The 23574-nt window shown below is 47.7% G+C and overlaps 3 protein-coding genes and 2 long non-coding RNA genes across 12 annotated transcripts in view; 3 read left to right on the forward strand and 2 right to left on the reverse strand.

The window, feature by feature from the left end:
* The window catches only part of LOC101173583 (gamma-aminobutyric acid receptor subunit rho-3), a 26947-nt gene extending 21554 nt beyond the window's left edge, over positions 1 to 5393 (forward strand). The window contains exons 6-11 of one of the 2 annotated variants that reach the window (XR_013652367.1): positions 1017 to 1154; positions 2381 to 2533; positions 2741 to 2802; positions 3045 to 3176; positions 3826 to 4815; positions 4862 to 5393. Coding sequence is in view for 1 of the 2 variants with exons in the window: in XM_078938832.1 (XP_078794958.1) it covers positions 1017 to 1154; positions 2381 to 2533; positions 2741 to 2802; positions 3045 to 3176; positions 3826 to 4128 (788 nt within the window). In the remaining variant the exon portion in view is untranslated. Of the gene's footprint in view, positions 1 to 1016; positions 1155 to 2380; positions 2534 to 2740; positions 2803 to 3044; positions 3177 to 3825 lie in introns of both variants that reach the window. The other variant, XM_078938832.1, reaches the window with a different exon arrangement.
* LOC110017278 (uncharacterized) lies at positions 2169 to 6015 on the reverse strand. 2 transcript variants are annotated; one of them, XR_013652371.1, is made up of 5 exons: positions 5878 to 6015; positions 3075 to 3143; positions 2760 to 2856; positions 2452 to 2541; positions 2169 to 2308 (listed from the first exon to the last, which is right to left on the reverse strand). It is a non-coding gene; the product is annotated as an uncharacterized LOC110017278 (long non-coding RNA). The 2 variants fall into 2 exon arrangements; XR_013652373.1 differs by lacking the exon at positions 5878 to 6015 and having other exon boundaries at positions 2974 to 3105.
* Positions 5825 to 20551, forward strand: LOC101164262 (uncharacterized). 3 transcript variants are annotated; one of them, XM_078938830.1, is made up of 17 exons: positions 5825 to 6031; positions 7256 to 7404; positions 8375 to 9031; positions 13310 to 13430; positions 13912 to 14013; positions 14709 to 14757; positions 14848 to 14984; positions 15117 to 15220; positions 15327 to 15437; positions 15617 to 15844; positions 15920 to 15993; positions 16071 to 16229; positions 18984 to 19050; positions 19128 to 19223; positions 19355 to 19416; positions 19512 to 19581; positions 19940 to 20551. In XM_078938830.1, exons 2-17 carry the CDS (start codon positions 7321 to 7323, stop codon positions 20048 to 20050), a joined length of 2232 nt encoding a protein of 743 aa, XP_078794956.1. In that variant the 5' UTR covers positions 5825 to 6031; positions 7256 to 7320; the 3' UTR covers positions 20051 to 20551. The 3 variants fall into 3 exon arrangements, with proteins under 3 accessions (XP_078794956.1, XP_023805811.1, XP_078794957.1); XM_023950043.2 differs by having other exon boundaries at positions 5831 to 6031; positions 19322 to 19416; XM_078938831.1 differs by lacking the exon at positions 16071 to 16229 and having other exon boundaries at positions 5831 to 6031; positions 19322 to 19416.
* LOC111946611 (uncharacterized) lies at positions 20533 to 21714 on the reverse strand. Its single transcript, XR_002872334.2, has 2 exons — positions 21574 to 21714; positions 20533 to 20711 (listed from the first exon to the last, which is right to left on the reverse strand). It is a non-coding gene; the product is annotated as an uncharacterized LOC111946611 (long non-coding RNA).
* Positions 21475 to 23574, forward strand: part of LOC105356645 (disco-interacting protein 2 homolog C) — a 66460-nt gene continuing 64360 nt past the window's right edge. The window contains exon 1 of one of the 4 annotated variants that reach the window (XM_023950034.2): positions 21475 to 21938. In XM_023950034.2, the coding sequence (XP_023805802.1) occupies positions 21860 to 21938 (79 nt within the window). In that variant the 5' untranslated portion in view covers positions 21475 to 21859. The remainder of the gene's footprint in view (positions 21939 to 23574) is intronic. The other 3 variants (XM_023950033.2, XM_023950032.2, XM_078938829.1) reach the window with 3 other exon arrangements.

The raw sequence follows: 23574 nt of genomic DNA on the forward strand, positions 1-23574 counted from the left end.
GTTAATACAACTAAAAAGTGGAGGACAGAGGATCCTCTACAGAAGAAGTTACAGGTCTGTGAGAGATAGAAATCTTGATTGTAGATGATCAAATATTTATTTTTCAGCACAATTTACAAATAAATTCTTTAAAAATCAGACAATGGGATTTTCTAGATTTTGTTCTCATTTTTTCCCTCATAGTTGAGGTTTACCTATGATGAAAATGACAGGCCTCACTCATCTTTTTCGGTGGAAGACTTTGCACAGTTGTTGGCGACTAAATACTTTTTGTCCCACTGTATGGGTGATGCTGTTGCATTGTGCCCTTAAGCCACAGTCTAGGTAGTAGTTGTTAGCTAGGTGAGCGTACTGGCTCCTTACTGACCCTGCGCAATGCTGCATGCACGTAGTGTCCACGTGATGCCTGTAGGATGTCCTCACAAACTACCGTCTGACTGTCTAATGAATCTGTCTAACAGTCAGGCTGCACAAAAGCAGCACACACTGATCACCTGAACAGCACTAAAGGGCTCCTCTGCAGCTTTTGGGAGCTTAAAAAGAGGAATAATCCGAACAAGATGCCTGCGTTTCACCTACTTCACCCTGACTTTTCCTTACATGTTCAGTTTTCTCTACGACCTGTCGCCTGCAGCGAGCTCATTGAAAAAACTGTGCATGACCATTGCGTTCACCGAACAGTCTACAACCTTGACATTTCGTGTGGGTCAGTGTGGCCTGGATAGGTTGGGTCTTTCACCTACAGACAGCCTGTATCCACCCGTACGAGCAGTTGTGACTAAAGCTTTATCTCAATTTAAAAGATATTCTGCTTAATCTCGTACAGTTTTGTCTTTGAATGTCTTCATTGTTTAATGGAATGAAGGCTTCACTGCAGATTACATTTTCCTCTTGGTTAGTTTGCTTCATGTAAGTTGGTTAGCTTGAGATGTTCCCACATTCAGTGATGATCTCGTCACATTGAGCATTTCCAGTTTCTGTTTTGTCAGCTTTTCCTCCTCCGTCTCTGCATGCAGACGCCTACAACGAGAACGACCTGATGCTGTACTGGAAGAACGGGAACGACTCCCTGAGGACGGATGAGATCGTCCTGTCTCAGTTCTTCATCGAGCATTTCCACGCCTCCAGTGGCCTTGCCTTCTACAGCAGCACTGGTGGGTTCCTGTGTCACATGATGCATGCCTACATAGAAGGTCAAATTCAATTCAATTCAATTTAATTTTCTTTGTATAGCCCAAATTCACAACAACAGTCGTTTCAGTGGGCTTCGTAAGTCTTGTAAGGTAAACATACAATCAAAAAGGATCATAAATGCATAGAATTCAATAGGATAAATCTAAACTTTAACTAAACAGACTTAACTAAACAAGCATCCCTGCCCTTAGACCCCCCTTCTCTGTAAGGAAAAACTCCTAAAAAAAAGGAATCCGGAAAAAACAAAGAAACCTCAGGGGTGCCCACATGAAGGAGGGATCCTCCCCCAGGACGGACAGGCGATTTACCAGAACTCTTAGAGAAGAATTAACTTATCTAACGCTACAACTACAAATAAAAATCCAGCAAATGATCTTCATCCAGATGAAGTTGGGGGCCGGCTGGGGGCGAGAGACGATCCGGAGACAGGATCCACAGCCAGGTGTAGGAGCAGGAGCAGAGACGAGCCACAGTCAGGGGCTTGGTGGCTAAACGCTCTACCTCCAACTGTACTTTTACTAATTCTAGGAACCACAAGCAGTCCTTCATTTAGTGAGTGAAGTGTTCTCATTGCATGGTAAGGGACTATGAGGTCCTTAATATAGGACGGGGCCATTCCATGTAAGGCCTAATAGGTTAACAGGAGGAATCTTGAACTTAATTCTAGAATCAACTGGGAGCCAATGAAGCTAAACTAACACAGGAGTGATGTGATCTCTTCTGCTAGTTCCAGCTAACAATCTAGCTGCTGCGTTCTGAACAAGCTGGAGACTTCTTAAGGAACTCTTAGGACACGCTGCTAACAAGGAGTTACAGTAATCCAGCCTCGACGTATCAAATGCATGGATGAGTTTTTCAGCATCACTCTTAGAAAGTAGATTTCTGATCTTAGCAATATTCCGCAGGTGAAAAAAGGCAGTTCTACACACCTGAGATATGTGAGCCTTAAATGATAAATCCTGGTCAAATAAAACCCCAAGGTTTCTAAATGTGGAATTAGGGGGCTATACTTATCCGTGAGCTGGAGGAGGCTGGAGTAACATGCTTGAGATCTGCTTCCTTTTTGTTTTGAGTAATTCTGGAAAATCCCTGCAGACGTTTCATTTCAGTAGAACTGAAGGCAGAGATAAAAGGCAGATTAGCACCACTGAACTTTCAACATCCCAACGTTTCTTTGTTACGTCAGGTTGGTATAACCGCCTCTTCATCAACTTCATCCTCCGGCGGCACATCTTCTTCTTCATGCTGCAGACTTACTTTCCCACCATGCTCATGGTGGTTCTCTCCTGGGTCTCCTTCTGGATCGACAGGAGGGCAGTTCCTGCACGGGTGTCTCTGGGTAACAGACTTTGCACACGTTAAGTTTTTTGTTATAAACAGATTATATACAGACTCAGACCTATAAGGGGTGTGTGTGTAAATTTTATAAATATTCAAAAGGTAATTTCAAAAAGACACTGAAGAAAAATTACAGAATTTTCTAAATCATCTTGCAATGCCATGATTTGTCCACAAGAGGGAGACATTTGTGCTGTGTTGGGTGCAGGTATGACCACGGTGCTCACCATGTCCACCATCATCACAGGTGTCTCCTCCTCCATGCCGCAGGTACCACAAGTCTGTCTGCATTTTAACGTTTGTCCCCTTTATAAGCTGTCTTTGCTAGTAGAACATATGTAAACAGTGATGCCGGAATGTGAAAATATTTGCATTTCAAAATAGAAAGTCACAAGTGTGGGTTAAGTTTCTAATAGAAAAGTGAATACATTCATGTTTTACCCTTTTATCATCAACCAGATGTTATTATTTTTGGGTGGAGATCTTTGTGATCATGTGTTGCTGTTGCTCAGGTGTCCTATGTGAAGGCCGTGGACATCTACCTGTGGACCAGCTTCCTGTTTGTCTTCCTCTCCGTCATTGAATACGCAGCCGTGAACTACTGCACCACTCTGGAGGAGATGAGGAAGATGAGGAGGGGGAAGGTCAGCACAGAAAATAATCAGTACCCCAGAATCATGTGTGTCCGAATGTCTCCCTCTTGTGGACAAATGGCGGCATTACAAACTCCCTGACTAAAGCTTAGGGCAGCTAAGTCTGAATTCCTTCCCTGCTCCTGAGCTGCTAGAAAACTACATGGTGCGGAGCTACCTAGTGCCCTAGATTTTAAAAGCAATTCAGACACCATGCTCACAACTTTAGTTTGTTTATTTATTTATGTATTTAAATATCTTGCTTTTGAAATCCAGGGAACTAGACCATCCCACACAACGTATGCAGTGTTTTAGTGAGGGAGTAGGGAGAGGATTCAGACTCAGTCCCTTTGTGTTCTGAAGATGAAAACTTGGATGATTTGTAAATGGTATGTAATTTACCTTTTGATCTAAATGAAAAATGGTTCAATTGCAATTCATTGTGGTCTATATTTGCCAATCAAGTGAAAATCGATGCACATTGGTTTATCGCAGAGACTTCTGGGACATGGATTTTGGAATTGTGGATTCAGACAGCTCTACAAAATGACAGATGCATCGTGTTGTAAATGAAAGAATTAGGAATTCTTTCTGCTGGAATATAGTCTTTGATCTTGTCCGGATCCGGACGGCGGTGAGCTGGTTCTCTTTGTCTCTTCAGATTCCGTCCACCTTCGATGCCAGCCAAGCCATGGCCTTTGACGGGTGTTTCCATGACAACGACATCGAGCTCACAACTTTCACTCGGATGGCGCCCACGCTGACCTCTAACCCGCTGACCACGCCCACCCAGAGCTCAGACATCCGGGCCCCAGAGGGCACTCGTCTGCGGCGGCAGAGGTCCGTGCGGGAGAACGTGGACCTGCTGGTCAACAACAGCTACATGATCGACTCGTACTCGCGCCTGGCCTTCCCCCTGTCCTATCTGCTCTTCAACACCATCTACTGGAGCCTGTACTCCTGATTGATGCAGCGCTGGCACTGCCAGCAGGGTAGAGAGCGGAACGCCGCAGGTTCGAGCTCCAAGCTGCTGAAAGGGGAGATGAAATGACCGGAGTTCCAGGCGTTTTAGTACTTAGAAGCATGACAGGGATTTCACTTTTATGTCTCAGCCAAAACCAACTGAAACCTGTCTTCACAGGAAGAAACGACTGTGGCTTTGACAGTGTGAAGAAACAAAGTTCTCAAATACACTCAGTCAGGTTTTTATCACGCTGGAGTTCCTGACTTCAACATTCGATTGGACTACGAGGCGTGACGGTTTGCAGAGAAGCTGAATGCTTTTTACTGCAGCGATCTCCTGCTTCATGTTTTGGACCAGAGCTCCACAAGTTTTAGTTTTCTTTACTGTCAACTTTCTTTTGACTTTGTCTCCTGGTCCACAAAAAAATTCTGCAGCCTGTGTCATTTCTGCTGATGGATTCAGTTTGTGTTCCTTCATTCTCAACACTCGACACATTTGGTCAATGGTCAACCTCAGGGTCCAACTCAGGAGGATCCATCAAAAAGACAGAAGATGACACACAAACATTCCAGCTGCTGCAGAAATGCTGGATGTGGGCTGGAAGGTGGAGGAGCAAACTTTGGGATCTGAAGCTCCAACGGTTTCTGCAAAACTGGAAGGCAGGATGCTGAGTCAGGACTCTAACATGTTAGAGTCCTGACAGCTGAACTCTGTGTCAGCGGGATTCCTGCAGGAATCCCGCTGACACAGAGTTCAGCTGTCTTTGGTCCAACTGGTGCTGTAATAAAATCAGCTGCATTTGGCTCTAATGATGTCCGTAAGGCTTTGAATCTCGCTGCAGCTCGTTGGCGAGTCTTTGAGCCGGCTGCCTTCTGTTCAGGGCCTGCCTGGCGTTTTTCTATGAAGGCTGCTCTTGGACTCCTCCCACTTTATGTATGCACCAGAGCAGCGCAGAAAGCCACGCCCTTCACTCAGGACTCTCTGTTTCCACCAGCAAGCTCAGTTTAAAACGGGACAAATGTGACGAATGACTTCCATGTCTGCCTGAAACTGAAGACCGGAATGTCCCAGAAGGAATTTAAAGTCTGTAAAAACACTCAAACTTTCTGTTTTACTTTCTAATTTATATTTGTGATACTGTTTTTAAGAATGCTCTCCTGCTGGTGATACTTTATGTCAGATTTCATCCAAATAGTTATTATTTTATCTCAAATAAAACTAAACTCTGGCAGAATAAAATGTAACATTGAAAGAATCAAGACAAAGGTGAGTTTTGTGAATTTGTGTCCTGTTACAGTTCTTTGGGGGAAAAAATACAATATATATTTTATTTAGTGTAATAACAGCCAACGGCACCTTTCTTTCCTTGGAAAAAAAGATACTTAAAGGAAAGGCCCGTTACCAGACTGTCTTTGGATTATTGTTGGGTTTTTTTAACAGAACAGGTGATTGTGTTGCCAGAAGGAACCAAAACACATTCAACATACAGAATCAAACATAAACGATATATAAATTAAATAAAAAGTCTGATCACATTTTCTAGTCATAGCACACAGAGAAAAAGTAGTTAATAAACAAAGCTCGTCTTTTTCCCTGCTGTGTTAATAAGGTTATATCTAAATAACTTTTTTTATTATCAGGATTTATCATCACTATTAGCTTTATCAACATTTAGGGGCCATCATGAATAATACATGAACCAACACGTGTGTGTGTATTCTCTGCAACGCGTTCTCGTGAAGGGCTTACGCTCCGTATCCATGGCAACCGAATAGCGCCAACGTTCCCGCGTCTGGGGTCGGCAGGAATTTGCGTGAGGTTGCGGTTCCGTCCAGAGTCCAGAGTCTGTCTACTCAGAGGACAGCAGTGTTGTGCACCGCAGCAGACAGGTGCGCTTCCACAGGTGAGTCGGATTCGAACCCGCTTCTCTCCTTCAGCCGGGCGGCGCGAGGCGTTTCCGGTTACGGGCTGAATGCTGAGAAACTAACGGCGACTGCGGAACTTAGAGGAGCTGCTTTTCTCCACCTCCGCTTCGCGAGATTTTAAGTTATTCATTTTAAATGAATAAATAACATAAAATAAACGACACAGTTCAACTGTTGGGCCTAACAGTCTGTCTAACCTGCAAAGGTCACGTCGGTTAAACTAATTCACAATACAACACAGTCTGAGATGAAATGGATAATGTTATGTCTCCACTTGTAATCATTGAATAAATGTTAGAACATTAGTAATATTTCAAACTTTTGTTCCTTTCGACACCGTTTCCAAAAAGATTGTAAATTAATCAGCTGTTTGTTTTGATGAATCTACGGAAGTCGAGGAGGGCCATGTCTGACAGAGCGACTTCACAAGAAAACAAAACTAAAAGCTATTTTTTTTTCCTCTAAATTACCTGCTGAATGTTGCTAATTTACTTTCCACATGACTACTTTTAATTAGAAAATGTGTTTCTGATCAACAAGATTAGCAGGATTTCCACCTGAGTTTGTCCAGAACTCACTTTTTCAGCAGCAGCTGCTGCTGAAGCGTTAAGTTAACCAGTAAGATCATCAGTTAGTTAGTGATGATCCTGTGTTTGTCCTTTTGGGTCACATCTACAACTAACTGTTGTGTCTTTCTATCCCAAATCAGGAAACAGTATATTAAGTAAACACTTTATTTCATTTGATTATTATTACTTTTTTTTTGTCAATGGCGACTTTTTAAATGATTTTATCAAGAAACCAGCTGAAAAAAACTGGAGTAAACATGACCCTTCTGGCCCTCCGTAGACATGGGTGCTGGTGCCGTGCATGCAGCATGACTGTCAGAGTTTTCTCCGGCAGGGTTCCGGGTCAGGTCCCACTCATACTGTGGGGTCGTTCTTTTAGAACCCCCCCTCACCTGAGTTTGGGTGTCCGTTTGGATGAACGCTGGTTTTGAAGCCAGAGTCTGGACTTTTTGTCGGTCTGAAAATGCTTTGGAGGTTTTTCTGACAGTGGGAGCAGCGTGAGTGACAGATCTGCAGGACACGTGCTCATCGTGTGCTTCTGTGTCTTTGTCCTTGTTGAAGACCCAGGCTGCCATTTCCATCACACCAGCTGCTGTTGTGACCCATTTCCCTCTCTGCTTTGCCGCCCTTCAGTTGCCGTGGTGACCGTCAACAGCAGCGGCGCTTGACCTGACCTCTCAGCCCCGGTTCTGAGTCACATGATGTCAGAGGAGAACCCACTGTTTCCTGCTGATCTGGAGGCGCAGTTGAGTCTCTCCCCTTCCAGCGTGAACGTTGATCAGGTAACAGAACGCCACGGCTCGTCACTCGGCGTGTTTCCAGCGTGTTCACAGCTCCGGGTCGGCCGTGAGAAGTCAGAACTCTTGACCCCCACGTAGATCTAAGACATGAAGACCACTCCTCATCCCATCGTTGAGCTGTCGGTTCTGGGACTCATTGACTGATTGTTGGGGGGGTTATTGGCCAATGAGAGGAGACGCTTGAGCGGGGAGGATGAGTAAACAGTGAAAGGAGTTAAGGGTTAGCGGCTGCAGCACATGTTCACCCTCAGAGCAGCAGTCCCATGTTTGATTGGCAGGAGCATGTGAGCTGCTTCACATTTGCTATTTTTGGCAGGGGAGGGGAATGAGTTGGCGTGAAGAGGAGGGATGGGGGGGGTCTCTTTCTTCATGTGGCCAAACCACTGGGAGGAGCTGCTCTTGACTCTGACTCCTGCCATTCAGGGGCTTTGGTGATCTGTTGCAGCACTTTTGTTTTGACCCCCTCCAGCCCTGAGAAAAGGGCGTGTTGTTATTCTAAGTGCTGGCCCGGCCCAAACAATGAGAGGAGCAGGGAGTCTGTTCTCTGCCAGACAGACTGTGGAGGATGAGGAGGGAGAGGCAGAGCAGACCCCCCCTAGTTCGTAAGGGGCGTCTTCAAAAAGAGGCCAGCAGCCGTCAGACGGAGGCGGGCCTTAGCCACCTGGAGCAGGTGAACGTTTCCCTCCGCTCAGACAGCCGTTAGCATGCGGACTGCTGCCCCGCCCCTCACTCAGACAGTGTCAGACCTGCTGCCGCCTGCGTGAGACGCTGAAGCTGTGAAGATGCTCATGATGGTGGGGAGGAGCAGCGCAGTGTTCAGAAGAACTAAACAAACATCTGAGGAAGACGATTAGGGCATTGGGGGGGGGGGGGGGGGAGGAGGGTCTAAAGTCAGGGCGGGGCACAGCATCCAAATCTCCCACAACCCCATGTTTGAACATGTCCCCATCAGTCTGTTCCAGGTGGAGGCCGGCGTGCCACATCAGCCGGGGGGCTGTGTGAAACTGAGGAGAAAGGGGCGGAGCCTCCCTCTGAGCATCAGCCGGCATCCCGACCCCGCAGGACGTCTTCATCCGGGGTTTCCTGTGACTCTGCGGTGAAGCCTCCGGTGGACGTTCACACACAGTCGGACTGCTCAGGCACTGTGGAACGCTCCTCAAAGACAAACGACTCTGGAGCGCCGTTTGAGATGAAGAGTCTTGTAGTCATGGGTGAAAGCTCTAAGCCTGCTTCCACCTGCACCCATGAGACATACCCCATCCTGCCTGTGGACCCAGATCAGATCGACATTCATGCATCAACTCCATCCTACGAGATCCACCCGGATCAGCAACCTACCGATGAAGACGAGGAGGAAGACGAGGAAGCCGAGATGAAGGAAATGATGTTTGAGCTGCTAGGAGAGAGGTGGGACTCAACCATGGGCTTCCTGCCCCCCATCCCTGGGCTGGGTCAGCGGTGTTTCCTAGGGTCATCTGAGTCCAGCCAGGGTGAGAGCGGCTCTAAGCTGATCCCCCTGTCCATCTCAGAGCTGCAGACGTCCATGGCCATGCTGGAGGTCTACCCATACTACAGTGTGTGGGACTGGGTCGCCAGCCACGCTCAGAGTGTAAGTGTTCCTGCAACAAAGGATCTGGTGTTCCTGCAGCAAAGCATCTGGTGTTCCTGCAGCAGAGCATCTGGTGTTCCTGCAGCAAAGCATCTGGTGTTCTTGCAGCAAAGCATCTGGTGTTCCTGCTGCAAAGCATCTGGTGTTCCTGCTGCAAAGCATCTGGTGTTCTTGCAGCAAAGCATCTGGTGTTCCTGTGGCAAAGCATCTGGTGTTCCTGCTGCAAAGCATCTGGTGTTCTTGCAGCAAAGCATCTGGTGTTCCTGCAGCAGAGCATCTGGTGTTCTTGCAGCAAAGCATCTGATGTTCTCGCAGCAAAGCATCTGGTGTTCCTGCAGCAAAGCATCTGATGTTCTCGCAGCAAAGCATCTGGTGTTCTTGCAGCAAAGCATCTGGTGTTCTTGCAGCAAAGCATCTGGTGTTCTTGCAGCAAAGCATCTGATGTTCCTGCAGCAAAGCATCTGATGTTCCTGCAGCAAAGCATCTGGTGTTCCTGCAGCAAAGCATCTGGTGTTCCTGCAACAAAGCATCTGGTGTTCCTGCAGCAAAGCATCTGATGTTCTCGCAGCAAAGCATCTGGTGTTCTTGCAGCAAAGCATCTGATGTTCCTGCAGCAAAGCATCTGATGTTCCTGCAGCAAAGCATCTGGTGTTCCTGCAGCAAAGCATCTGGTGTTCCTGCAACAAAGCATCTGGTGTTCCTGCAGCAAAGCATCTGGTGTTCTTGCAGCAAAGCATCTGGTGTTCTCGCAGCAAAGCATCTGGTGTTCCTGCAGCAAAGCATCTGGTGTTCTTGCAGCAAAGCATCTGGTGTTCCTGCAGCAAAGCATCTGGTGTTCCTGCAGCAAAGTATCTGGTGTTCTTGCAGCAAAGCATCTGGTGTTCTCGCAGCAAAGCATCTGGTGTTCCTGCAGCAAAGCATCTGGTGTTCCTGCAGCAAAGTATCTGGTGTTCCTGCAGCAAAGTATCTGGTGTTCCTGCAGCAAAGCATCTGGTGTTCTTGCAGCAAAGCATCTGGTGTTCTTGCAGCAAAGCATCTGGTGTTCTCGCAGCAAAGCATCTGATGTTCCTGCAGCAAAGCATCTGGTGTTCTTGCAGCAAAGCATCTGGTGTTCTTGCAGCAAAGCATCTGGTGTTCCTGCAGCAAAGTATCTGGTGTTCCTGCAGCAAAGCATCTGGTGTTCTTGCAGCAAAGCATCTGGTGTTCTTGCAGCAAAGCATCTGGTGTTCTTGCAGCAAAGCATCTGGTGTTCCTGCAGCAAAGCATCTGGTGTTCCTGCAGCAAAGCATCTGGTGTTCTTGCAGCAAAGCATCTGGTGTTCCTGCAGCAAAGCATCTGGTGTTCCTGCAGCAAAGTATCTGGTGTTCCTGCAGCAAAGTATCTGGTGTTCCTGCAGCAAAGCATCTGGTGTTCTTGCAGCAAAGCATCTGGTGTTCTTGCAGCAAAGCATCTGGTGTTCTTGCAGCAAAGCATCTGGTGTTCCTGCAGCAAAGCATCTGGTGTTCCTGCAGCAAAGTATCTGGTGTTCCTGCAGCAAAGCATCTGGTGTTCTTGCAGCAAAGCATCTGGTGTTCCTGCAGCAAAGCATCTGGTGTTCCTGCAGCAAAGTATCTGGTGTTCCTGCAGCAAAGCATCTGGTGTTCCTGCAGCAAAGCATCTGGTGTTCTTGCAGCAAAGCATCTGGTGTTCCTGCAGCAAAGCATCTGGTGTTCCTGCAGCAAAGTATCTGGTGTTCCTGCAGCAAAGTATCTGGTGTTCCTGCAGCAAAGCATCTGGTGTTCTTGCAGCAAAGCATCTGGTGTTCTTGCAGCAAAGCATCTGGTGTTCCTGCAGCAAAGCATCTGGTGTTCTTGCAGCAAAGCATCTGGTTTTCTTGCAGCAAAGCATCTGGTGTTCCTGCAGCAAAGTATCTGGTGTTCCTGCAGCAAAGTATCTGGTGTTCCTGCAGCAAAGTATCTGGTGTTCCTGCAGCAAAGCATCTGGTGTTCTTGCAGCAAAGCATCTGGTGTTCTTGCAGCAAAGCATCTGGTGTTCCTGCAGCAAAGTATCTGGTGTTCCTGCAGCAAAGTATCTGGTGTTCCTGCAGCAAAGCATCTGGTGTTCTTGCAGCAAAGCATCTGGTGTTCTCGCAGCAAAGCATCTGGTGTTCCTGCAGCAAAGCATCTGGTGTTCCTGCAGCAAAGTATCTGGTGTTCCTGCAGCAAAGTATCTGGTGTTCCTGCAGCAAAGCATCTGGTGTTCTTGCAGCAAAGCATCTGGTGTTCTTGCAGCAAAGCATCTGGTGTTCTTGCAGCAAAGCATCTGGTGTTCCTGCAGCAAAGCATCTGGTGTTCCTGCAGCAAAGCATCTGATGTTCTTGCAGCAAAGTATCTGGTGTTCCTGCAGCAAAGCATCTGGTGTTCTTGCAGCAAAGCATCTGGTGTTCTCGCAGCAAAGCATCTGGTGTTCCTGCAGCAAAGTATCTGGTGTTCCTGCAGCAAAGCATCTGGTGTTCTTGCAGCAAAGCATCTGGTTTTCTTGCAGCAAAGCATCTGGTGTTCCTGCAGCAAAGTATCTGGTGTTCCTGCAGCAAAGTATCTGGTGTTCCTGCAGCAAAGTATCTGGTGTTCCTGCAGCAAAGCATCTGGTGTTCTTGCAGCAAAGCATCTGGTGTTCTTGCAGCAAAGCATCTGGTGTTCCTGCAGCAAAGTATCTGGTGTTCCTGCAGCAAAGTATCTGGTGTTCCTGCAGCAAAGCATCTGGTGTTCTTGCAGCAAAGCATCTGGTGTTCTCGCAGCAAAGCATCTGGTGTTCCTGCAGCAAAGCATCTGGTGTTCCTGCAGCAAAGTATCTGGTGTTCCTGCAGCAAAGTATCTGGTGTTCCTGCAGCAAAGCATCTGGTGTTCTTGCAGCAAAGCATCTGGTGTTCTTGCAGCAAAGCATCTGGTGTTCTTGCAGCAAAGCATCTGGTGTTCCTGCAGCAAAGCATCTGGTGTTCCTGCAGCAAAGCATCTGATGTTCTTGCAGCAAAGTATCTGGTGTTCCTGCAGCAAAGCATCTGGTGTTCTTGCAGCAAAGCATCTGGTGTTCTCGCAGCAAAGCATCTGGTGTTCCTGCAGCAAAGTATCTGGTGTTCCTGCAGCAAAGTATCTGGTGTTCCTGCAGCAAAGCATCTGGTGTTCTTGCAGCAAAGCATCTGGTGTTCTTGCAGCAAAGCATCTGGTGTTCCTGCAGCAAAGCATCTGGTGTTCTTGCAGCAAAGCATCTGGTGTTCTTGCAGCAAAGCATCTGGTGTTCCTGCAGCAAAGCATCTGGTGTTCTTGCAGCAAAGCATCTGGTGTTCTTGCAGCAAAGTATCTGGTGTTCTCGCAGCAAAGCATCTGGTGTTCCTGCAGCAAAGTATCTGGTGTTCCTGCAGCAAAGTATCTGGTGTTCCTGCAGCAAAGTATCTGGTGTTCCTGCAGCAAAGTATCTGGTGTTCCTGCAGCAAAGCATCTGGTGTTCTTGCAGCAAAGCATCTGGTGTTCTTGCAGCAAAGCATCTGGTGTTCTTGCAGCAAAGCATCTGGTGTTCCTGCAGCAAAGCATCTGGTGTTCCTGCAGCAAAGCATCTGGTGTTCTTGCAGCAAAGCATCTGGTGTTCTTGCAGCAAAGCATCTGGTGTTCCTGCAGCAAAGCATCTGGTGTTCCTGCAGCAAAGTATCTGGTGTTCTCGCAGCAAAGCATCTGGTGTTCCTGCAGCAAAGCATCTGGTGTTCCTGCAGCAAAGTATCTGGTGTTCCTGCAGCAAAGCATCTGGTGTTCTTGCAGCAAAGCATCTGGTGTTCTTGCAGCAAAGCATCTGGTGTTCCTGCAGCAAAGCATCTGGTGTTCCTGCAGCAAAGCATCTGGTGTTCTTGCAGCAAAGCATCTGGTGTTCTCGTAAACATCAGTGGGAGTTTTGTGCTGACTCGGCGTTGGTGGGGACCTGAGTGTTTTCATCACAACAGAGAGCTGCTGTCACTTTGTTCCAAAACTGTTCCTGTGCTTCGTCTGATGCTACTTCAGTCAGCTGAACATGAACAACGCTCAAATACTAACATGGAAAGATTGTACAAACTATGCCAGTGTAATAGTGTGTTGTTTAGACCAGTTTAAGGGCTTTGTTGTACTCTTTCTAAGTAGTGGGGGGGACTTTAGGGTCTCCTTTCTGCATCCCAGTGAGACAGCTCAGCTTCTTTTTCCCAGCAGCTGATTTATGGTCTGTGTGTCAGCTACGTGATGGTCTGATTCCCAGTGGATGTTGGCGTTCTGATTTCAGGATTCTGACCTGGACTTCAGCTCCGACTACAGCGCTGAGCAGACGCACACTCACGACGTTCCTGATGTGAAGCATCTGGATCTGCAGCAGCTGCTGCCCCTCAGTCCCACCAATCACCATGGTGGGCAGCCATCCTCTGCATCAGGACCACTGATTGTACAAAAGAACCGGACTGAGTGACCCCTCCCCCCTGGTGTCCCAAACAGGAAGTTCCATAAAGCTGAAATCCCATAGACTTCAGTAGAGACAAACAGCTGTTACTCAGTCATCCTATTGGTCAGAAGAACTGTTCTTGCTGTGATACATTTGAACATGTTCTTGATAATCCTCATTTAAAATATTTCTGATTCAAGTTATAAACTGACCAATCAGATGCCTCAAGAAAAGTATGTGGTCTCATGTCAAACGTTTCATTGATGGATTCTCCCAAGCTTCCTTTCATGTGGAAGGGGCGTGGCCTTCAAACAATCTCACTCTTGATTGGTGAGAAGTGTTGACTCATCCCAGACTCACTCAGTCCAGTTCTCATGAACCATGATAGGACACACGTGTTTGAGATGTCAATCACAGTCTCAGTGATCTTCCGTCTGTTTGTTTTTCAGAGTATGAGCCCGGGTTTGGGTTGGACGTTGACCCTGGTGGTGCTAAATCCGAGGAGGAGCTTCAGAACCGACCTGACCCGCCTTTGCCCGACGCCACTCTGGGTTAGGAGTCCTAACTGACAAGATACTTTGTGAAACTTTCTCTGCTGCAGCTCAGGTCTTCAGCAGGCTTTTAGCTGGTTAACTATTGTGTTTTACCGTCGTTTATCACTCCGATCATCTTCTGATCCATTTTCTAAGGGTTCTCAGTGGTATTTTAATTATGATTATGCCGGTTTTAGCCAAAATTTAAAAACCTGTGTCGTTTTCTAGGACATAGTTTCTGCAGAGCAGCGAGAGTTCATTAAAAATTCACTTTTGAGTTTTTTGCTGGAACCATAAGCCTTCCCCCGTTTCCCATCATCCCTTTGTTTACACTCTTTCCCGCTAGCTTACAGCCCCTCAAAACCCCAACCTAACATTACTGGTGCCACAAAAATGGCGAGCAATGTCATAGCTGTCCATCCGTCCAGTTCTGATCCAGATTCTGCTCAGACCAGGAAGACAAAGACGTTTGTGGATCTGCTTTCTCATCCATGGTCATTGCCTGACTGAATCTGCTGCTACACATTCTGGGTTTGATTGCAAACAAGCTTTCATCTGCTTTCATCTTGTGCTGATGTGCCGTCCCGCCTGATATAAGGAAGAAAAATCCAAAGCTGTTGTGGAAAACGGCAGAAAATCCTCTGCAGGCAGTTTTAACATGAGAAGCCTGCTGTTTGGGGAAGTCGGGATGTTTCAATCCTCTGCTGTTTCAGGTGAGGTCAAAGAGAAGCTGGCCAGGGTCTTGGAGACTTTCCTGAGCAGGTAACACCTCAGTCTTGACTGTTCAAGTGAAACATTACAAAAGTTGTGTGTCTCTTCGTCTCCTCACAGTTCCTCCCCACCTCTTCTCAGGGAGAACCTCAGCAGTGACCTGTACCTCCATTCTCAGATGGACAGTAACCAGTACATCCACATCTCCTCCTTGATGTGTCTGGACAAGATTAGGAGCCTCACCACAGACCAGGACCTCCTCTCCGATCTTCTGAAATGTCAGTGTGAGCCTCCTCATGTAGGAAGTCTTTATCCTTGAGTAGAGGATCAGAGATGCTTTTATTCTATTTGAGTTGATGGTTGGAAGCTCCTTGCTCAAATCTGGCCTCTCCTCCTCTGCGGGCGTGCAGCTGTGCCGCAGGTCCAGGTGGCGCCGTGCGGCAGGAAGTTTCGGCCGCGGCAGAGCCGGTGTGTTTTGATTCTACGGGAGGTTCCTGACTCCACGTCTCCAGAGGCAAGAGCCCAACGGCTTGTGTGTTGGGTTTGGGTGATTGGGATTGGGTGAGAGCTGGCGACGCAGAATGAAACCCGCCACCATCCAAAGCCTGTGTTTTGTGCAGGAGGTGGAGACTCTGTTTAAAGGAGAAACTCTGCCGCCGTTTGTGAGCTGTGAGTCTGTGAGCAACAACCACTGGTTCATCACCTTCAGATCTGAGGCCGACACCCAGCAGGTAACATCTCACCCTCTGCTCTGTTCCATGGCTCAGTGCGGTTAGCTCCAGCAGATTCCATCAGGACCTTCTGTAGAGGATTTGAACAAAGCTTGAAGCTAAAATTTTTGCTTGCAGTGGGATTTGTGAAGAAAACATTTGTGAGAAGTTGTGTTGTTGGGTTCTGTGTGCGCCTGCAGGCTTACAACTACCTCAGGAAGGAAGTGCGGGTTTTTAAGGGAAAGCCCATCTTGGCGAGGATAAAGACCAGCATGGTGCCAGTTGATTGTTACAAACCCGTCCAGCAGGACCAGCGGAGCAAACAGCCCCCCCACTGCGACCCCTCCGGTGCATTCCAGGGGCCTGTGTTCCCAGGAGAGCCGTACGGTCTGAATGCTGGAGCCTTGTCCTTCTGTGACAGCCTGAAGGTGATCTATGGGTTCCCCACCGTCACCTCTCTCCCTGTGGTTCCTCTGCTCTTCACCTGTTGTTTCTGCCAGCAGCTTGAGTCCCTGAAGGGCGACTTCACGAGTGCAGCAGCTTCCAGCAGCAAACCTCACAACCTGCACACACACAGGTATTCCTGTGAGAGGTCGGAGTTCACGTCAGGTCATCATTAGTTAGTCTGATGGGAGCACTGACCCTTTCTTCCAGGACAGACACTTCTCCACATTCTAGATGTCACAGCCACTCCTCCGGGTTTGTTGATGGTTTCATTAAACCTGCCAAAAATCTGACACAAGTCAGCCAACGCCAGTGGAAGGGGAGGGGGAGGGGTAGGACCAGCGGGTCGGCAACACCTTACAGTAAAAGGTAACTTCCACTTTCAGATCTCTGCACGATTTTGTTTTTTTATTTTTTATTTATTTATTATTATTATTTTTTCTAACTTGTCCTGTCCAACAGTTTAGCAGACAGATGAGAACTGAAAGCCTCTTGTGTTGGACATATTTTACTGTTACAACAGGTACAACAGGGGTTATAAATGTTGTTTTTTGATTTTAAATACAGAGTTCCCTCTGTGTGTTGTGGTTGTCATCTCGGGGTCCTGCTGCAATGTGGATTCTTTTTTTTTAATTTTCATGCTTTAGAAAAAATTAAAACACTGCTGTTCTGTGTCCTGATTGGCTGAAGAACTTGTCAATCAGTCTCAGTTGTGTTGTGTCTCCAGTTCAGAATGAGTCCAGCTTTCCACATTTACATAGTTCTATAATTGAAACAAATCTTTGTTTTCGTTCTGTTTGACTATTTTGGTTCTGCTGTAAAGTTTCAGTCTGTGGTTCTGGTTAGTTCTGTTGTAAAGTTTCAGTCTGTGGTTCTGGTTAGTTCTGTTGTAAAGCTGCAGTCAGTGGTTCTGGTTAGTTCTGTTGTAAAGTTTCAGTCTGTGGTTCTGGTTAGTTCTGTTGTAAAGCTGCAGTCTGTGGTTCTGTTCAGTTCTGTTGTAAAGCTGCAGTCTGTGGTTCTGGTTAGTTCTGTTGTAAAGCTGCAGTCTGTGGTTCTGGTTAGTTCTGTTGTAAAGCTGCAGTCAGTGGTTCTGGTTAGTTCTGTTGTAAAGCTGCAGTCTGTGGTTCTGGTTAGTTCTGTTGTAAAGCTGCAGTCTGTGGTTCTGGTTAGTTCTGTTGTAAAGCTGCAGTCTGTGGTTCTGTTTAGTTCTGTTGTAAAGTTTCAGTCTGTGGTTCTGGTTAGTTCTGTTGTAAAGCTGCAGTCTGTGGTTCTGTTCAGTTCTGTTGTAAAGCTGCAGTCTGTGGTTCTGGTTAGTTCTGTTGTAAAGCTGCAGTCTGTGGTTCTGGTTAGTTCTGTTGTAAAGCTGCAGTCAGTGGTTCTGGTTAGTTCTGTTGTAAAGTTTCAGTCAGTGGTTCTGGTTAGTTCTGTTGTAAAGTTTCAGTCTGTGGTTCTATTTAGTTCTGTTGTAAAGTTTCAGTCAGTGGTTCTGGTTAGTTCTGTTGTAAAGTTTCAGTCTGTGGTTCTATTTAGTTCTGTTGTAAAGTTTCAGTCAGTGGTTCTGGTTAGTTCTGTTGTAAAGTTTCAGTCTGTGGTTCTGGTTAGTTCTGTTGTAAAGTTTCAGTCTGTGGTTCTGGTTAGTTCTGTTGTAAAGCTGCAGTCTGTGGTTCTGGTTAGTTCTGTTGTAAAGCTGCAGTCTGTGGTTCTGTTTAGTTCTGTTGTAAATTTTCCGTCTGTGGTTCTATTTAGTTCTGTTGTAAATTTTCCGTCTGTGGTTCTGTTTAGTTCTGTTGTAAAGTTTCAGTCTGTGGTTCTGTTCAGTTCTGCTGTAAAGTTTCAGTCTGTGGTTCTATTTAGTTCTGTTGTAAAGCTGCAGTCTGTGGTTCTGTTCAGTTCTGTTGTAAAGCTGCAGTCTGTGGTTCTGTTTAGTTCTGTTGTAAAGCTGCAGTCTGTGGTTCTGGTTAGTTCTGTTGTAAAGCTGCAGTCTGTGGTTCTGTTTAGTTCTGTTGTAAAGCTGCAGTCTGTGGTTCTGGTTAGTTCTGTTGTAAAGCTGCAGTCTGTGGTTCTGTTCAGTTCTGTTGTAAAGCTGCAGTCTGTGGTTCTGGTTAGTTCTGTTGTAAAGCTGCAGTCTGTGGTTCTGTTCAGTTCTGTTGTAAAGCTGCAGTCTGTGGTTCTGTTCAGTTCTGTTGTAAAGCTGCAGTCTGTGGTTCTGTTCAGTTCTGTTGTAAAGCTGCAGTCTGTGGTTCTGGTTAGTTCTGTTGTAAAGCTGCAGTCTGTGGTTCTGGTTAGTTCTGTTGTAAAGCTGCAGTCTGTGGTTCTGTTCAGTTCTGTTGTAAAGCTGCAGTCTGTGGTTCTGGTTAGTTCTGTTGTAAAGCTGCAGTCTGTGGTTCTGTTCAGTTCTGTTGTAAAGCTGCAGTCTGTGGTTCTGTTCAGTTCTGTTGTAAAGCTGCAGTCTGTGGTTCTGGTTAGTTCTGTTGTAAAGCTGCAGTCTGTGGTTCTGTTCAGTTCTGTTGTAAAGCTGCAGTCTGTGGTTCTGGTTAGTTCTGTTGTAAAGCTGCAGTCTGTGGTTCTGTTTAGTTCTGTTGTAAAGCTGCAGTCTGTGGTTCTGTTCCGATCTGGCTTCATTTCTGAGGGTAGAGATTTGTCTGCAGACTCTGATGGAGTTTCTGGAATGAGCTCATCTGGACCGGGTCTGCCGCTCAGAACCGCATCCTCAGCTGAAAATAGAGAGACCTGTGGCACCGCTTGATCTCCTCACTGTTAGCTGGAGTCCCAGCAGACTGCCTGTCAGTTTCCCAGCATCTTTCTTTGTGAAGTCAGAGCCCTGCTGATCTCTGACATGCACACGTGTCTGGAATGGTTCCAGAGGTTCCAGAGGTTCCAGAACAAATGCTCTTGTGAAGTCCAAACGTTTGGAATCACCTTCAGCTCCCAGAGGCTTAAAAGGTGATCTGCAGCCTCTGGGAGCAAGAGATGAGAAAAGATTCTCAAGAAAGGAGGACTGTAAGCTGGAAAACAAAAACAGCCACATACATGCAGTTGGATTTCCGTTAGACGTTGATGCTGCTGAACATTTGGTAGAAGCTCTGCACAGAAACAGTTTAACCGGGCTTTCTGTGTGCTCAGGCTCCGCCTTCCTGGCCAGAGAGGACAGAAGTTGCGATTTTTGGAGGCGTCTTCTCTGTCCAGTGAAGTAAGAACCACTGAGCTGCTTCATCATGGAGGGCAGAGAACCAGGCCTAACCCTTTGTGTTGGTGTCTCCTCATCAGTCACGTCTGCCTGAGTTCAACCTGAGCACTTTTCCTCCACTGTCTCCAAAGCTGGTTACCATGACAACACCACCCGCAGCTAACAGGAAGCTACAGGTAAGACACAGCTCCCGTCTGAGACGTTCCTGTCCATAATTGTTAGATTCCACAGTCTTGGTTGCTTAGCTCCTCTTAAACTTGCAAACTGAATCCAGTCAGAGATGCTTGAAGGGTTTGAACCCCGTCAGGATCCAGAGAGGCCTCTCACCCTGAGCCCTCCGCAGACGGAGCCGGCCGAAGATGCCCTGCGGTGAGTTCCTCCTCACAGCGGGGCTGGGGGCTTCATGGGCAGACCTGGAGCGGTTTTCCAGCTGTCATGCTGTGTGTTTTGTTGTGTCTCTGCAGGAGTGTGAAGGAAAGTGCAGAGAGGAGCGCTGAAGCCAAACCGCCTCCGCTCCCACAGGAACCGCTCATGGTGAGAACCGCTCCGCACAGCCGTCAGAGTCCTCCACGCCGTTTCCTGCCGCCATCGTCGTCTGTGCCGCTTTATTAGCACTGGCAGAAGGAGAAATGTTGATATTTGACCAACACCTTTAGTTGGCTGTTAGACAGAAGAATCCAGATAATCCTCCAAAGTCACCTTCTCTGTGCTGAAGATGAAAGATCAGAACTTGATGGACATTCTTCAGTAATATGAGAATATTTGAATTTGAAGGGATGACAACCTTTGATGGTCAAACAGATGTTATTCCAGTTCATGAAAATGTTACCTGAATCTAATGTGTTTAATGTGTGTGAAGTATGGAATAAATGAAGCTCTGCTTGATCTGTAGGTGGCTGAGAGACCGAGCTACGCCCAGATCTGCCACAGGTCGTCCAGGACCGGCTGCCACAGTGCAGATGGAAGGACCACAGAAGAACCCACCAGCACCGCGCGGCAGTAGACGCCGCAGGAGAGTGTGAGGAGAGGACGCTGGAGGCGGAGGCTTCTGCTGCTTCAGACGACCCATTGATCCACGTCTGATGTTCCGTCTGGATTGATTTCTTTCTTGTTCAGTTTGAGATGCTGCTGTGATGCTTTTCCTTTGGACTTTCTGGTTTTTTCCATGTTTTAATGCTGGCAGGAAAACTGCTTTACAGGTATAACCTGATCTTTGGTGAAACTTTTGAAATGATTCTTTGTTATGCTCTTGTTGGTTTTCTTTCTTGAATATTTGTATTGTTTAGTGTTTAACCGTTGCGAAGGTTCCGTTGACCCGTAGCTCCTTCAGGGTTTGGGCAGCTGCTTGCTGCTCATAAACAAATCCAGTTTAACACAAACTACTTTTTCTTTTTAAATAGTTTTGACTTGTAATGCGTTTAAAACATAAAGATGTGGAGTTGTTCATTTGCAAATATGTAAATAATTGAACAAATGCCAAAGAAGTACCTTTTAAAGATCAAAAGTGTCGGTGCTTTTTTATTTCAATCTCTTTTGTACAGTGCTGGAGTTGCGTGGTCTGTGGAACGCTGCAGTGTCACACTCTGACCAGCAGATGGCAGACGAGCGTCGCTTTATGTCCGCACTGCATCATGTGGTTCCAATTGACGTAAATTGATATCCAGCTGTGAAACAAACAAATCATGTTTTTGCTTTCAATGGATAAAACTGGTCATTTCAGAGCTTTTATTACTGCACATTTACATCAATAGGTGTGTTAAGGAGTTAAGCACTTTAAAACGTTTTGTTTTAATGTGCTCCTGTTGAATTTCTATCTCAATCGTCCTCTACTTTTAATTCTTTAACGTATAGAATAAAAGTTATTTAAGTTTAATTTTGTTTTAATGTGAAATAAAATACGCCTTACTATACGGAAATGGTAATGATTTGGTTTTACTACTATTTGTTCTGTATTTGTTGCTTCTGGCTGCAAATACAGGTTTGACTGAAGCACAGTCCCATCAGGCTCTGCTCATCTAACTGCTCTAAATCTTTCCTTCCTGTTCACCTGTGAACATCATACATGACCATCCCTGAGGAAGCTCATCAGAAATCTATTCCTATATGTGTTTGGATTCAGTCTGCTTATTTTAATAGAAACCCCTGCTCTTTCTAAATCAGCAGCAGACATCTTTTTGTTAGTGTACTTAAAAGATCAACGACGAACAGCAAGTCTCTTGTAAGAACAACAGAGTTAATAAGCCAGAACTTTCAGTGAAAATGTTGTCCAAATTGATGTATGATTTGAAAACATTAGAGAATAAAGTTAATCTGTGAAAAGTAGGAGGAAAACATCAATGTGACTGTAGGGCAAAATTTGAAAATAAATAAATATTGGGACTTTGTTTTGTAGAACATCCAGCTCGTTCCTGGCGCCCCCTGTCGGTGCTACGCGGCACTGCCAGCCTCAGCCGTTCAGAGTCACGTGACACCAGCGGCAAAAAGCAGAGAGCGGCGCTGAGTTTGTAGCTGCGCGAGCCTCATCACCTTCATCATCATCATCACTACAGCCGCAGCCACGGCACGGTCCAGCCGCGCGAGCCTCCGGAGTCTTCACCGTTTCGGGGACGCGGGCGTCATGGCGGGCCCCCGTTAACAGCAGACCAGATTTATCTCTTTGTTCTCGCCGGCTCTCTCCGCGCGCCTCCGCCGAGGAGGACTCCCTACCCGACCGAGCAGAGCAGAGGAGGAGGCAGGAGCAGCGACAGTCAGCAGCTGGCGGAGCGCGCGGCTCTCTGAGCGGGACTTGTTTTTCACGGCAGCAGCTCCCCTCATGGCGGACCGAGAGGCGTCGCCGATCCCGTTGGAGATCCGAGCCCGGCTGGCGGAGCTGGAGCTGGAGCTGTCCGAGGGTAAGGATCCGCCAGTCCCCCACCACCCCCTCCTTATTACCGTGTCTCATCACCATCCACACCGGAGCCCGCCTACTGTCGGAATCTAACCGTTCACGCCCCCCCTCCCCCCGGCCTGCACGGCTACGTACGTGTGGCCGACCGAGGATGCGCGCGGAGCGGCAGCCGCTGCGGGGTTCGGCCGCCGTTCTTTGTTTCCGCCGCAAACCGACACATAATACGGAATGGACCGGAACGGCCAAGTCTCCTCGTCCGGGTCCGAACCGAGCCGCAGTTTGACCTTGAGAGGTTGAAGTCCGCCGAGCGCACCTGTGTGGGAGCGCGCGCGGCCGCTTTGCCAATGGCCCTGCGAGCGCGCGCGCGCGCTGCTTGGCAGCTCTGCACCGAGGGCCACTCAGGTCCGCGATCCCGTCCACTACCGCTGTGCCTTTGGGCCCGAGCAGCAGCGGAGGAACGGGGGGGGGGGGGGCACCCCCATCCCTCCCCTCCCAGAAAAGCCTTTCATCTGCTCTCTGTGGGGTTCTTCAATCACAGCAGCACACCCAGTTCTGCTCACATGCAGCCCACCTCACGCAGGAGGCCCGGGTCTGCTGTTGGGGGTGGGGGGCATCTTTTATTCATGCAGGCTGAGGCGGAAGGCCTTCCTGGCTTCATGTGGGAGCAGGATGCTGCTGGATGTGAGCATCAGCTGAGCTGGTCGGAGCTCAAACTGCCCTACAGAGCACATCGGTGTTCGGGGGGGGGTCTCCGGCATGAACACAGCACATTCTGAAGCAAATCCTGAATAATTCAGCAACAGAGACGGTGACGGTGAGGAATCTGCAGCTTCAGTCTCCTGAGAGCTGTCCAGCTGCAGCCCGGCTTGGATCAGCACCCTTCTTCATGGAAGCTGTTGTTTCTGCCTCTGCGGCGACACGCTCAGCCACTCACAGCCACGCTGCTCACAGCAGAACCCGCCGCTTCCAGGTGTTAGTGATGATGGAAACGTTGGGAGGAAGAGTAGACGTCAGCGGCGAGCGTCAGCCGCCATGACGCACCTAAACCTCCAGGTGTGAGTGACGGCCTGACACTGCAGTGTGTGTGTGTGTGTGTGTCAGTCTGAGCCAGTGCCTCATGCAGATGAAACTCTGTGATGGACTACATCTCTCCCTCAGGCTGAGATGGAGCAGAGGTTTGCTCGCAGTCACAGACGCCGGTTCTGAAGAGGTCCAAACCGTCCGTGTTTCTGACCTGAGTGTAGTCCTAATCTCATCTGAGGGGCAGGGCCTCTGCTCTGACGGGTCGCAGCAGGGGTCTGTCATCAAAAAGGAGATGTTGGGATGCTGCTTCTGTCCCAAACAGGCAGAGGGTTCTGCTGGAACCAGAACCGTCCATAGCTGCTGTGCATGTGCTGCACAGCAGCTTCTTACAAGGACAAAAGTCTTTGGTGGACTTTTGCATTGATGGACGACGTGACCTCAGTCCGGTTGATCTGGCAGCAGAACCGCCTCCCTCCACCTCCTCATGTCCGTCACACACCCCGGCAGGTGAAGATGTGGAGCTGTGTTGATGTTTGGTTTTGGACTCGGTTCTGGCTCCTGTGGACTCTTGGAGAATCCAGTGTTCCTCATGGAAGCAGCTCTGAGTCCATCTTAGA

This window comes from Oryzias latipes, chromosome 20 (assembly GCF_053564925.1).
Source record: "Oryzias latipes strain Hd-rR chromosome 20, Olatipes_Hd-rR_3.1".
Lineage (NCBI taxonomy): Eukaryota > Metazoa > Chordata > Actinopteri > Beloniformes > Adrianichthyidae > Oryzias > Oryzias latipes.

Coding starts and splice junctions, on each gene's coding strand:
- LOC101164262 (XM_023950043.2), top strand. CDS start 7,321: ATGATGTCAGAGGAGAACCCACTGTTTCCTGCTGATCTGGAGGCGCAG. Junction 16,230..18,983: donor GCAACACCTTACAGTAAAAG/GTAACTTCCACT, acceptor CTGTGTGCTCAG/GCTCCGCCTTCCTGGCCAGA. Junction 19,417..19,511: donor CCGGCCGAAGATGCCCTGCG/GTGAGTTCCTCC, acceptor GTGTCTCTGCAG/GAGTGTGAAGGAAAGTGCAG.